Source organism: Phoenix dactylifera, chromosome 8 (assembly GCF_009389715.1).
Source record: "Phoenix dactylifera cultivar Barhee BC4 chromosome 8, palm_55x_up_171113_PBpolish2nd_filt_p, whole genome shotgun sequence".
NCBI lineage: Eukaryota > Viridiplantae > Streptophyta > Magnoliopsida > Arecales > Arecaceae > Phoenix > Phoenix dactylifera.
Window position 1 is genome coordinate 4,353,370 of NC_052399.1, and position 12,167 is coordinate 4,365,536.

The following is a 12,167-nucleotide window of genomic DNA, read 5'->3' on the forward strand; positions in this document are numbered from 1 at the left end:
GGTATCGTAACGTTTTAAAAGATTGTCAATTCTTTTATTTTTCAGTGTCCTCCATTATTTCCCATGGTCACATTGTTACTAGATGGCCGGTATCCATTAAATTTGGATAACGTCGTCACTAAAACATGGCCAATTCTTTGTTCACATTAAAAGACCGTCAATTTTGTTGTTAACATTAAAAGATCGTCATTAAAAGCCAGGGCCGGCGAAACCGGCCCAAACACGCACTATTTGCGCGAAAGAAGAAGCTACACTCGCTCTCGGGTAAGGAGGAGGAGGGCGGGCGGGCGAGAGAGAGATGGGGGGCACCGAGATCTTGGTCCAAGGGCTGCTCCTCCTCTTCGCTCTGGGCATCTTCTTGGGCCTCCACGCGATCCCCAGGCGGGCCCTCTCCGGCCTCCGCCGCCGCTCCCACTCCTCCTCCGCCGCCCGCCGCCACTTCTTTCAGGGCGGCCAGCTCCTCGCCCGCGCCCGCTCCGCCCCTTCCGGCTCCCGCGCCGCCGCCCTTGCCCGCTCCGCCGCCGACGAGGCCGACTGCGCCATCGCCCTCGAACCCCGCGACGCCGCCCACCACATCCTTAAAGCCCTCGCCCTCGATCTCCAGGGCCGCCCCCTCCCCGCCCTCCGAGCCCTCGACGCCGCCCTCTCCCCGCCGGCCGCCAAGTCCCTCGCACCCCGCGAGCGCGGCGACGCTCTCGCCAAGCGCGCCGAGCTCCACCTCGCGGTCAACCGCCGCCGCCGCCTCGACCAAGCCCTCGCCGATCTCCTTGAGGCCGTCCGCCTCAGCCCCGACAACGCTAGGGCCTTCTCGCTCCTGGGCGAGTGTTACGAGCACAAGGGGGCGGAGGAGGAGGCCAGGACGGCCTACCAGAACGCGATTCGGATCGATGCGTCGCTGGCCTCGGCTCGTCAGGGCCTCCGACGGTTATCGGAATCTAAAAAGACGGAGTCTTGATTCTTGAGTCGATCAAGGTACTATCTTTCTAGCGTTCCCCGTTCTTCGGAATATTATACTAGGGCTATCTGCATCAAAGATGGAATCTTGATTAATTTTGGATGGAATCTTAATTAATTTCGATTGTTGTAATCCTACTCCTCCTCCTTATTCATCTCCTTGTAACAACAACGTTTCTTGCTACGAGATTTCATGCATTAGTCCAAGCTTTTAGATCAAGAAAAGATGCATTTATTTCTCTTTAAATATCTCTTTATTTTTTAGGAGAGCTAATGAAAGATGTTGAAAGAGAGTGTAAAACATATTAACTGGGACAATTTTTGCAGTGGATGGCTTAAACCTAGTTTTCTCCAATGAGTTGTCGTAAATATTTACTTTGTCAGCCGAATTTAGCTTATCACATAGTCCATACAAACAACTTTGGTATCATTTTCTATGCATATACTGGTTAGTTGCAGCAGATCACCACAACCAGCCGATGTTATAAAGGGCTCCATGTTCACAGAGATCAACACATGAGAAATGCTGTCAATAATAGCATGTTCTGGTGAGGCAAATAATATTGGGGCCTAACCAGCCTAGACTTTATGCCATTTAACTGGTCCATCAGTGTATAGTTTAATCCAGGATAGCAGTGATTTATGATTCTTCCATTAACATAGATGATCTGCACTACTCTGTACAATGAATTCTGTAAAGGCAATTAGTTGTTTTACATATATATTAGAACCGTCTTCTTGCTAAAACTGTTATTCCATGTGATGCAACTCAACAGTAATATTCCAAGCCAAATCTATTGCTTAAAAAAATTAGGTGAGGAAGAAATTTTGGATTCTTGTACCTAGCTATATTTTATTTTTGATATGGAGTATATATTTTGCTTTGCATTTTTGCTGCATTAAAGAATATTCGTTGTCCATTATTGTCAAGATCTGATTGCACGTTTTTGGCATATATACTCAACATTCACCCCCCAGTACATGATCAATGCTGCTGATGCCAATCCATTCTGAAAATTTCATAGTTATGAGTAATAGCTTTCTGTAGCTTTCTGCGGAGTACAAACTCAATCAATTTGGAGCCCTAAAAAACTACCTTGGTTTTCTCCTTTTCAACCCGTGCACTTCAGTTTTAACCAGGAGATACTTGGTTTGGATTGCTCCACCCATTTGAACTTAGGATTTTTAGACCTTGTAAAGTAATACAGATTCATGGTGGCTCAATTTTATCGGAGATCTTTATTTTATGAAGCATCTCTTATGTTATTATATGGAAGTAGCCCTTTTTTTTATATGTGACCTTAATAAAAACCTCAAGCTGCAATCTTTTTCCTTTATTCTTACTCATTCTGGAATCCCTATGCTTGTGTCCTTCTGATGTTGCTATTCGTGATGGTTCCAGTTTTCCAACTTTTTGCTTCTATTACTTGCTATTATGGCCAGAGTTTAAGTATTATATTGAGCTACATTGTATAGAATAATACCGTTTCATTTGATATAATAATATGATGATTTACTTGATACATGCTCCATTGTTGTTCCTAACTTATCAATGCTTATAGGTTTGTAGGACAGATTTTCTGTTGCTGAGGCATATCAGGATTTGTGATATGTTTTCATCTTTACAGTGATCCTTCCAGCCATAATATCTTAATATATGAAAGCTATCTGCTTAATATTTAAATTTGTAAAGTGCTAGAAATATAGCTTTTTGTCCTTTACTGGTGTCTTGGAGATTATTGGTCCTTGGTATTTCATCAGAAGCCCTATTTCTTTTGTTCGATAAATAAAATGTCGGCATGGCATGGATGTTTTCAGAACCCTGATCAAGTGCTGGTGGTTTTCGGGAAATTGCATTTTCTGTCTGTGGCTTCAGATTTCTTCAACTATAATAGAATAAAATCATGCTATTGCTATCAGTATTTCTGGGGGAGTGGTTCTGGGGGGCTGATCATAGGGAATGTTGGGTTCTTATAAGATTGATGATCACTTTCTTCATAATTGTTATTGGGTGATAATGCACGAGCATAGCTTGTTTGTATTCTCCGGAGTGGTCAACAGCGTGTCCTTTTTGGAAACAAGGGTGAATGGAGATACCTTGAAATGGGTAAGTGCAAGGAGGGTTTGTTGATTCACCTAGGTCAAAAAAGCTAATGATGCTAGCTATTATGGTTGTAGGCCCAGTATCTCTAAACATTGAGTTATTGATTTTGGAACCTTTGTTAGTTATAAAAGTAAAAATTGATATGGCTGGAGATGTGGTTCTAGAATTTAGATTGCTGATAGCATGGCGATATTGGGCTTATTTTTGCTTTACTTTTGTCATGGGGTTCTATATATCAATAATGGCATGGTGATTTTCTGTGTGAATATTAATGAGTCATTTATGTGGAACCTCATAGATGTCATGGAGATGCCATGGTGACCAGAGTTTTGTCTAATTAACACATCTTTCAACCCTGCAGCAGCACTCAATTTCAAGAGCTCTAGTTCCTTTATCCTACACCAAGTACTCTCATCAGCTTCTTCATAGATCTTGCCTTCCTAAAAGTGGTTGGGCTTTGCTGGCTGTGTAATGGCAACTTGTGAGGACTGGTTAAGTTTACTGCTCATTTTCTAGATGGGTTATTACCAGCCAAGGATGGCCAATCTGCGCCAAATCGGCTGGTTCGAGGTGTGCCGAACCAGTTGGTTGAGGACCGACACGGTTTAACCTGCATTTTTGATGCAGTTGGCTGTTTTGCTTCTAAACTCCTCCCCCTCCCTTGTGTTCTGGTAAGTCCTCCCTCTCTTCCTCTATCTCTCTCGCTCCGCTATGATTAGGATAAGGGTTTCCCTTGGCCCTCCCTCTTCCTCCCTCCCTCTCTCTCTCTCTCTCTCTCTCACCCTCGCCCTCCCCTTCTCTCTTCCCCCCGCTCTCTGGTAGGGATAGGGTTTTTGTCTGCCCTCCCCCTTCCTCCTTCCTCTCTCTTTCTCTCTCTTTTTCTCCTTCTTTTCCTCCCTCTCCCTATTTTCACTATGCTATGGAATGATATGGATCCATATCGCACGGAACCGGTCGTTGGCCAGTATAATCTTCAATACCAGTTCAGCAAACCTTGTTACCAACAGTGAGAGACCGAGAAAGTAAATGGTCAAAAGCTAAAATGATAATTTTTTGACACCTGCTTATTAACTTAATCAACAATTCTGAAGCGACCTTGATTTAGAAATCGCCTGGCGATGTCCTTTTGTTCTCATTTTGTTATAACTTACAACTAAAATAAGTCTTATCATAAACTTATCAAATTAATTTTTTTTAGCATCATTTAATATCGATGGCTGGTAATCACTCTTTAAACCACAACCTTGAAATTCCTAATTCTCTCTCTCTCTCTCTCTCTCTCTCTCTGTATATATATATATATATATATATATATATATTAATCTAACACCAATATGTTGTCTGTTTGCAGAGTCGCTAGGTATTTATTGACATGCTTTTACCTATGAGTGTTCATCAAACGTCATTAAGAAGCAAAAAGAAGCAGCAGCTCTGAAAACACTCAAGATAAACATCGGGCATGAATCTAACAAAAATCGGATGAGCCTGTCTACAGGATGTTCCGGTCTGTAAAGCTACTGCTGATAGGTCAAAACAGGTCAATTTCTAGCAAGTTCTGCCCCCGACACCATCAGGAGCTGGCTCTAAAACCTTCTGCAGAGTTTAAACATAAGTTTGTATGCGTTGCTTTTATATGACCTTGATATTGAGGAATGAGGATGATAATGATTGCCTGAAGTGACATAACAGGAGTTCAGTATCTCATCATTGGGCGAAGAAAATACCTGCAAAAATTTACTGCACATGATCCAGAGTGGATGTATATCTTGATGACGTGAGGCAAGTAATAGTGTCTGGGCTGGCATTGCCGGTTAAATTGTCTTTGTAAATTGTCGTGCTGTGGCCTCTCTTTTTGAATTTAGCCCTTTTATCTTCTATTGATCGATTTTAGTTCTTCATTCACCAGGAAATAAGATCCCTCTTGTAATCTGCCTTTGGGAAGATTTCAGGGATAACATAGAAAATATGAGAAAACCTACCAATAAGAATGGCTTTGTTGGAGTCTCAGCTGATGTATGAATGATTATTTGATATGTGGATGTTATGCACCGAATGAATGGATGATAATGGCGCGAGCAGGATGGATGGGCATTGTTTCATGATAGTTTATGTTTGATGGCAGGTGCGGATGTTGTAGAACTCTGGAGACAAAAGGTGTTAATGACGGACCTGAGCGTGTTTAGAAGGAGAGACGAGGGGGTAGAAGGCAGAAACTCCAATATAAGCTTCCAAGCATCCCAGCAAATACTGTGATCAAGCTTTATCCGAGTATAATATAGCAGCAGAGCTTGAATATAGTGAATATGCCACAGTTAAATTCATTCTTATGGTGGTCGTGGAGGGACTCCACAATTGTTCGATTAAACTCTCTCACCCCACAGAAGGAGAATTATCTTGAGGCATCTGCAGTCGCCCACTTTTGATCTGGTGAACCATTGGCCATATCAGTGTCTTATGTCCAAGCTGAATGCTTGAGAGCAACTATGACCATCTTGAAAGAGAAGGAATGGTCCCTGTGCAGTGAAAGTTGCTTACAGCTATGGGTGCAAATGGGTCAGGTCAAGAATGGTCCCGATCTAATCCAATTTCTTATTCGGATCTTAATTTTAGATCCAGACCCATCGGGTCCATTACTATAATTTTTGATCCAACGGATCATTCGGATCGGATCAGGTCCATGTATAATTCGGATCCAATCCAAAAAATTTAGGTTCGGTTCAGGTCTGGATCGAGTTTGGTTTGGGTCAACCTATCCATGGCTTCAGAATTTGTATTTGCACCCTCGTGGGCTACAACATGCGGGTCCAAATAATTTTACAAATTCGAGTCGGGTTGGATCCGTAGATCCGATTCGGAAAAATGGAACGGATACAATTTTAGGATCCGATCCGGCTCCACAGATCCTCTAAAATAGGTCAGATCAGATCTAAGCGGGTCGGGGCCGAGTTATGGATCAATTCGGTCCATTGGTAGCGTTACTTACAGCGTGGTCCTAACCACCTGCCTCTAATGAATGGTGCGTGGGTTCTCACCAAACCCAGCGGCATCTAAGTCAGCCTTCACATCCCTTCACATCTTAACCACCTGTCGTCAAAAAGACGAAATGATGCCAACTTAGGTTCTTGCACGAAATTAGGGATGACTCATGGCATCGCAAAAGATCCGATGCAGCGTCTCGTTGCATGCGTAGCTGTGCGTGCATGATTCTTATCGTCGCTGTGCGATTTTTGGAACCCAAAGCCATACCAGTCGGCGTAGATATCGATTTAGACCCTGAAGCATTTCTGTTCGGGACCAATTTGCATCCTACTACATTGCCTTTGGTCCTCTAAATTTGTCTCCCTGATTTCAATTCGATCTGGATTTAGATTTGGATGGGATCCACCCACCCACGATCATCTCCTTTCGATGTTTATCTGGATTCTTTCTCCGTGGTTCATGATCTGTTGTTCCAATATCATTTTTCCCCCCTCAAGAGGTGGTCATGGAGGAAATGGAATTGCCAAAATTTAAAGATGTTCTAGTTTCAATTTTCCCTCTCCCTTTATAGATCATGTTTCAGACCATCACTTCCTTATCAAAACTAATGATTATAATTGACAATGAGGAACTTTTCCTCATCAGAATTGAATAAATTATATTTCAGGCCATCTCTCTCTCTCTCTCTCTCTCTCTCAGCACAAACCGATCCAATAATGTATCGCATAAATAGATTAGAAATGATTGTCAGAAATTTTTTAATAATTTATAACGAATTAAATATGTATATTATAATATAAAAATTAGTCTTTCCAATAGGGATTGCATGTTAAGTGTGCATTAATGAAGCATATAATGTTGATGCTCAGGACCAGGAAGAGTTAGGAAAGAGTTAAGAAAATATAACCATGTTGAAAGTCTTCAAAAATCAGTTTCGATCTGCCACATCAGCCAGTAGATTGGAGTGCATATGACCTGTGCATAAACACAATAGCTGCAGGTAGAGGCTTACATGTACATCTTGTGCAATGTATGGGTATACAACTAGTATATTATAAAAGCTGTGAAACTAAAAGTAAATGTTCCACCCACTCAATTAAAAGAATGAAGTTGATATAACAATGATTGCAAGAACTTTTTTTGACATTTGTAATGATTTATAGGGAATTAATCCATCTTTCCATTTGCATGGAAATAGAAAATAGATGTATATGATAAAAGCAACTAGAATCCTTTTTTTTTTTTTTTGCTACGTTAGATCAGCACTCAGTTTTCACTAATACTCCAAAACTCTCTTGAGAAGGAGTTATGCTCAGTCTAATGATTATTGTGGATTCACATGCGCAAGCTCTAGAATTGGTGGAGAGACTGTGACACATGGATCTAGTGATAGTGAGATAGGTCTAGGGAGATCTTGTGCGTACCTAACTTGGTACCAAACAAGCAATGTCACTCACAGCCTGATGACTAGGATGAATTTCTAGAGATTTCTAGATTATAGAGGTTAGACAACGCTGTATGTTGTGGTTCAAATCTGGCCTGAGGGTGATCAAGCTGGTTGAGCCGAGGGAGCCGCCGGTATGGAGAGGGAAAGACGGGAATCACCTCCTGTGTGACGGCTGCGAACCTGCACATTTTGGATCAAGTTAGAGTTGGCAAATTTTGGATCAACCAAGAGAAAGTCCCCTAGAAAATACCTAATCGAGCTATTTATAGCCTCGGTGGAGTGGCCCGGATGTCGAAGGTACTGTCAGTCCCCATCATGAGGGGGTATGGCTCTAAACTGGATGGCGTGCAGCTCAGATGGGCAGGTGACGTGCGGTACAGTTCATTCTTAAAGATGGTAGGCGTTGACAGTCATAGCAGGGCATGGCTGGAGTAGTCATGGTGCCTTCTGACTGCTGTTGACCGGTTATGAAGGTATGACGCGGTAGTGTGGTGGAGTACGACCGCGTAGGTGGGTGTGGGCCTGCACGTGGATGAGGTTGTTGGCGAGGCCGACCTCGTTAAGTAGTCACGTCATGCGTTTAGTGAGGCTGGCTTGGTGTAGGCTGGGAGGGCATGATTTTCTGGGTTCCGAGGTGTACTCGAGGGAGCGCTCCGAGCCCGAGGGTCGGAGTGTTGGGGTCAGCGTCTCGAACTTTGTCGGGACGGATCGGCGTTTATCGGGAGGCACCCCGAGCTCGGTCGGGGGAGTCGGCGAATGCCCGGAGTTGGTGGAGTTCCGAGGACGAGCTGGCTCTGGGTCGAAGTGAAGGTTTAGCCATTCGTCGTTGGTATTTACTGGGCCAAAAACTGGGTGGCCTTTTAGTTGTGGGCTGGACGATCCGTTTTTCCCTCTATCATTATATATGGTAATTTTTTCAGGTTTATATTGCATGCACTAAAGGAGATGGGCTTAAGGATTCATTTAGTAGACAAAAAAACCTTTTTTTCCCTAAAAGATGATTTTTGAAAGAATATAATATTTAAAAAATAGTTTTGGCATGTTTGGTCGATCATAAGAAAGTGCTACATTTTAGAGTAGTTTATGTTTAGTTGAGCATTTACTTCTTTTTTTTTTTGCTAAGGAAAAGAAAAGAGGGGGGTGAGGAGGACCTCACCGACGTAGCAACCCCCACTGGGCCTTCTCCCGCTGGAGAATGTTCGATACGAGTAGACATATTTTACTCATACTCTCCCAATCCACGGAGGAGCCCCACCAACGTGGCAGCCCCTTCTACGTGTGAATACATCACACCAGCACCATCTAATTACCGGCAGACTAGATGGCGACTCCACCGAGCAACCCAGACGGGGGGCATCCGACCTCCGCATTTAATCAACGCCCGCGCGTTTCAAACCTGGGCCATTTCAGTAGAATCTTAGCCCCGTTCCAGCCGTGCTACCATCTCGGTTGAGCATTTACTTTTCTAAAAAGATTGTACGAAATGTCTATTATATTCTTAATAAATAAAACAACATTACTCATAGATTTTGATAGTTTAAGAGTATTGTTGAAAAATAAAAAGAACCTAATTTTCTACATATGAAAAAGTAACTTTTTTATATTCTCTTTTAATTTTTTTATACCAAAATATGAGAATCTTATTTTCTTAAACATCTTTTTTTTAAAAAAAAAAAAAAAACTTCAACTAAGCAAGTAATTTATTTTTGTTTTTCAGTTAACCATACTTTTTTTTTTTTTTTTTTTTATTGCGCATGCGCGCAAGAAAAGAGTGTAGGGTGTTGGTGTCGGGGTTCATGCCATATGGCACGGCCTAGTGGTTGTACAGTCATATGTACTTACTAAGGGTTTTGAGGAAATTTTCAGAGGGTTCGGTCCCAGTTTCGGTGGGGAAAATTTAAGGATGCGAGCCTTTAGAAAGATGCTAGCTGACAATGTGCACAGTCATATGCACTTACTATTGCTGCCAACATCGCAGGTGGCAGTGGTAGCTACCACTCGGAAAATGGTGGATCCTACCATGTACATGGCGAGGGCCACAATAGCACTAGGTAAAACATAACAGCTTGTGTGCTACTTTTCATTATCTAAAAGATTAGTCTTTACCCACGTTTCATTTGAGATTTAACACCTACAATCTACTAGTCTAATATTCTTTCACTGCTTGTGTGTGCGCGTGTGCTTGTGTGCTGCTTTTCATTATCTAAAAGATTAGTCTTTACCCACATTTCATTTGAGATTTAACACCTACAATTTACTAGTCTAATACTCTTTCAGGGCATGCGCTCGCGTGTAGAGCAAGTAATGGAAGTAGTCTTACAGCTTTTTCCGCTCATTATGCGCCCAAGCTAGAGAAGACTGTTCATTGCAAGTAATCCCATTATTAGGAGATTTTTTTGATAAGAATGTTGAGCAAGAGCCCTTTTTTCTAATATAAAGTATATATTTCCTTAACCTTATAGCACAATTAGCCCAAATGTGTTTATATACATCGATCCCCAAGTTCATGACATTACATTTGAAGAAGACATCTTGTGCATATCTCACAGCGATACGAGATGTATTTTGATTAATGAGAGTTCCGTTTGTTGCAAAGGAGGGGATGCTTTATCACGATATATAGTTAACCTTTCTTAGGGGGAAAATATTTTGCACGGAGCTTTGTTTGTATTTTAGGGCAAAAAATGTGCTAGATTCCAACTTGCAAAAGAACTTGAGAGAGAATAGCTGCACTAAATGCTACATAAGTTGGTAAATCAAGTTTCTTTTCAATAATTTTACTTCCTTGCTTGAGAAGTGCAGGCGTGCAGCCCATGCGACTATTACTGATAAAAAATCATGGAACGGGCAAAATTTTTTCCTAATGACCTCCTTGTTCGACCACCTTTTTTTTTAAAAAAAAACCTATTTCAACAAGTTAATTAGTTTTCGAAGCATGATATGACAACTAACGTAATCCTATCCATCAACCCAATTATAATGTGATCTTAGCTTGGTTTGGATCAAGCTTGGGAGACATCAAACGCATGCAAATTAACCAAGCAACGTACATGGGAAAGAGGATATATAAGCCTTGTGCTACGCAATAAAAATTGTTTATAGGAGTAGAGCGAATCATTGCAAAGCATGGAAGAGTCCACATGACACGAACCAGTTTTTCTTGACCAACCAAGCTGGTTGGTCGGGTTTGGAGAGAGAGATCCGGCTGCAGTCTCTCGTGCGTGCGAGCGCGAAGCAGTCGAGAAGTCAGGAACCGGGCGGTGACCGCATCGCACCTCGACGACGCCTTTTGAGAGCCTGTGTGCTCGAAGAGGCTGATGCTTCGCATGAAAAGATGGGGTCACAAAAAGAAAGGGAATTTTATCATTGTGTTGACGTCACCTGCTGTCCATTGACCGATGACCATGCCACGTGAGTGCAATCCAACCCACAAACCCCATTCCACCTCCGTACTTAATAGAGGTTCCTAAAAGATTAAAAAAGAAATGTTGTACATGGGCTTTTAGTTCATGCAATCTTACCATCGTATTTATACGCTGCCCAAAATTTTAATTCAATTTTTTTTTAATTGAACCAGATCAATCGCTGAGCTAATGAATCAGACCAAGCAAAAAGGTGATATCGCGCCGATAAACAAAAAAACTCGACCCGAACCAACCAACAGTGGATTGGATCAGATATATGTTGAAGAAAAATGTTTAATTTGATGGACAAGTTTCTATGGATATGGGGTGATATTTTTGAAAGCATCTTAATCCATGCTCAAACACTAAATTGGAATCTATTTCTGCTAGGGTTCCGATGAGTTAACATTTAGGATCTACATGGTTTTACACTTTGAATGTGGATCATATTCTCTGCAAGACTACAGTCTTATTTTAAATAGAAGAGACCAGTTATACTGTGAATCGATAGGTAGGCCTTCAATTATTTAGGCCAGAACTATTTGGGTTTGGTCATGTCTAGTGGGGGTGGTGCACTTGGCGCTACATGTATATTGTCCTTAAAGTAGAAAGATCTGTACAAATATGATGTCCGTATGTATATATGTGTCTCCAAGTCATTATGGTACTATATTTAGATAGTTAAAGTGGGTTAGGTGAAAACACTGCCCGTCATTATAGTATCACTTGCCATGAAAAGGCAAAGGAGGGCGGTGGAGGAAAAGAGAAGAAAAAGCAGTCATGTCATTGAAACCCTCCTCGTTGGGCTTTGGTCATGGTCATGCATGGAAGCATTTCCCTAGGAGAATCGAATCAGACCAGCGTCCTCTCTCTTCTTTTTTTTTTGTGTGCTTTCTTTTCACAGTTTAACATCGCCCCTTTAACTTCACCCGAGAGAATGGAAGGCATATCATCCTATGGTTTTGAAACACCCTCGTCGCTAACACCATGAGAAAGAAAGAGGAGCAAAAGCAAAAGCAAGCCCACTCAAATAAAAACACGAAGGGTCAGAAAAAGAAAAGGGATGTGAAGTTGCATAGATTAATATCAAACATGAGAAGAAGGCGGGGGAGGAGGGATCTAAAACAAAGGAAAAGATGGTCAACACCGTCCTCGAAGACTACTTCCATTGTCTTTCTTTATAGAAGCTCACCAGTTGTTCCTTTACTTCTTTTCTTTCAGGCATTTCACTTAGTGCATGAGAATTAATAAAAGGATGCTTTCTCCCTCCTCAAAAATT

General features: G+C 41.9%; 1 protein-coding gene across 3 annotated transcripts; it reads left to right on the plus strand.

Annotated features, from left to right (window-relative positions):
* The first annotated feature begins 206 nt into the window (after window positions 1–206).
* On the plus strand, window positions 207–5,388 carry LOC103708778. Of its 3 annotated transcripts, none has more exons than XM_039128723.1 (2): window positions 207–972; window positions 5,181–5,388. In XM_039128723.1, exon 1 carries the CDS (start codon window positions 299–301, stop codon window positions 953–955), a length of 657 nt encoding a protein of 218 aa, XP_038984651.1. In that variant the 5' UTR covers window positions 207–298; the 3' UTR covers window positions 956–972; window positions 5,181–5,388. The 3 variants fall into 3 exon arrangements, with proteins under 3 accessions (XP_038984651.1, XP_008792076.3, XP_038984650.1); XM_008793854.4 differs by lacking the exon at window positions 5,181–5,388 and adding an exon at window positions 4,410–5,033; XM_039128722.1 differs by lacking the exon at window positions 5,181–5,388 and adding an exon at window positions 2,517–2,633.
* Window positions 5,389–12,167: the final 6,779 nt, after the last annotated feature.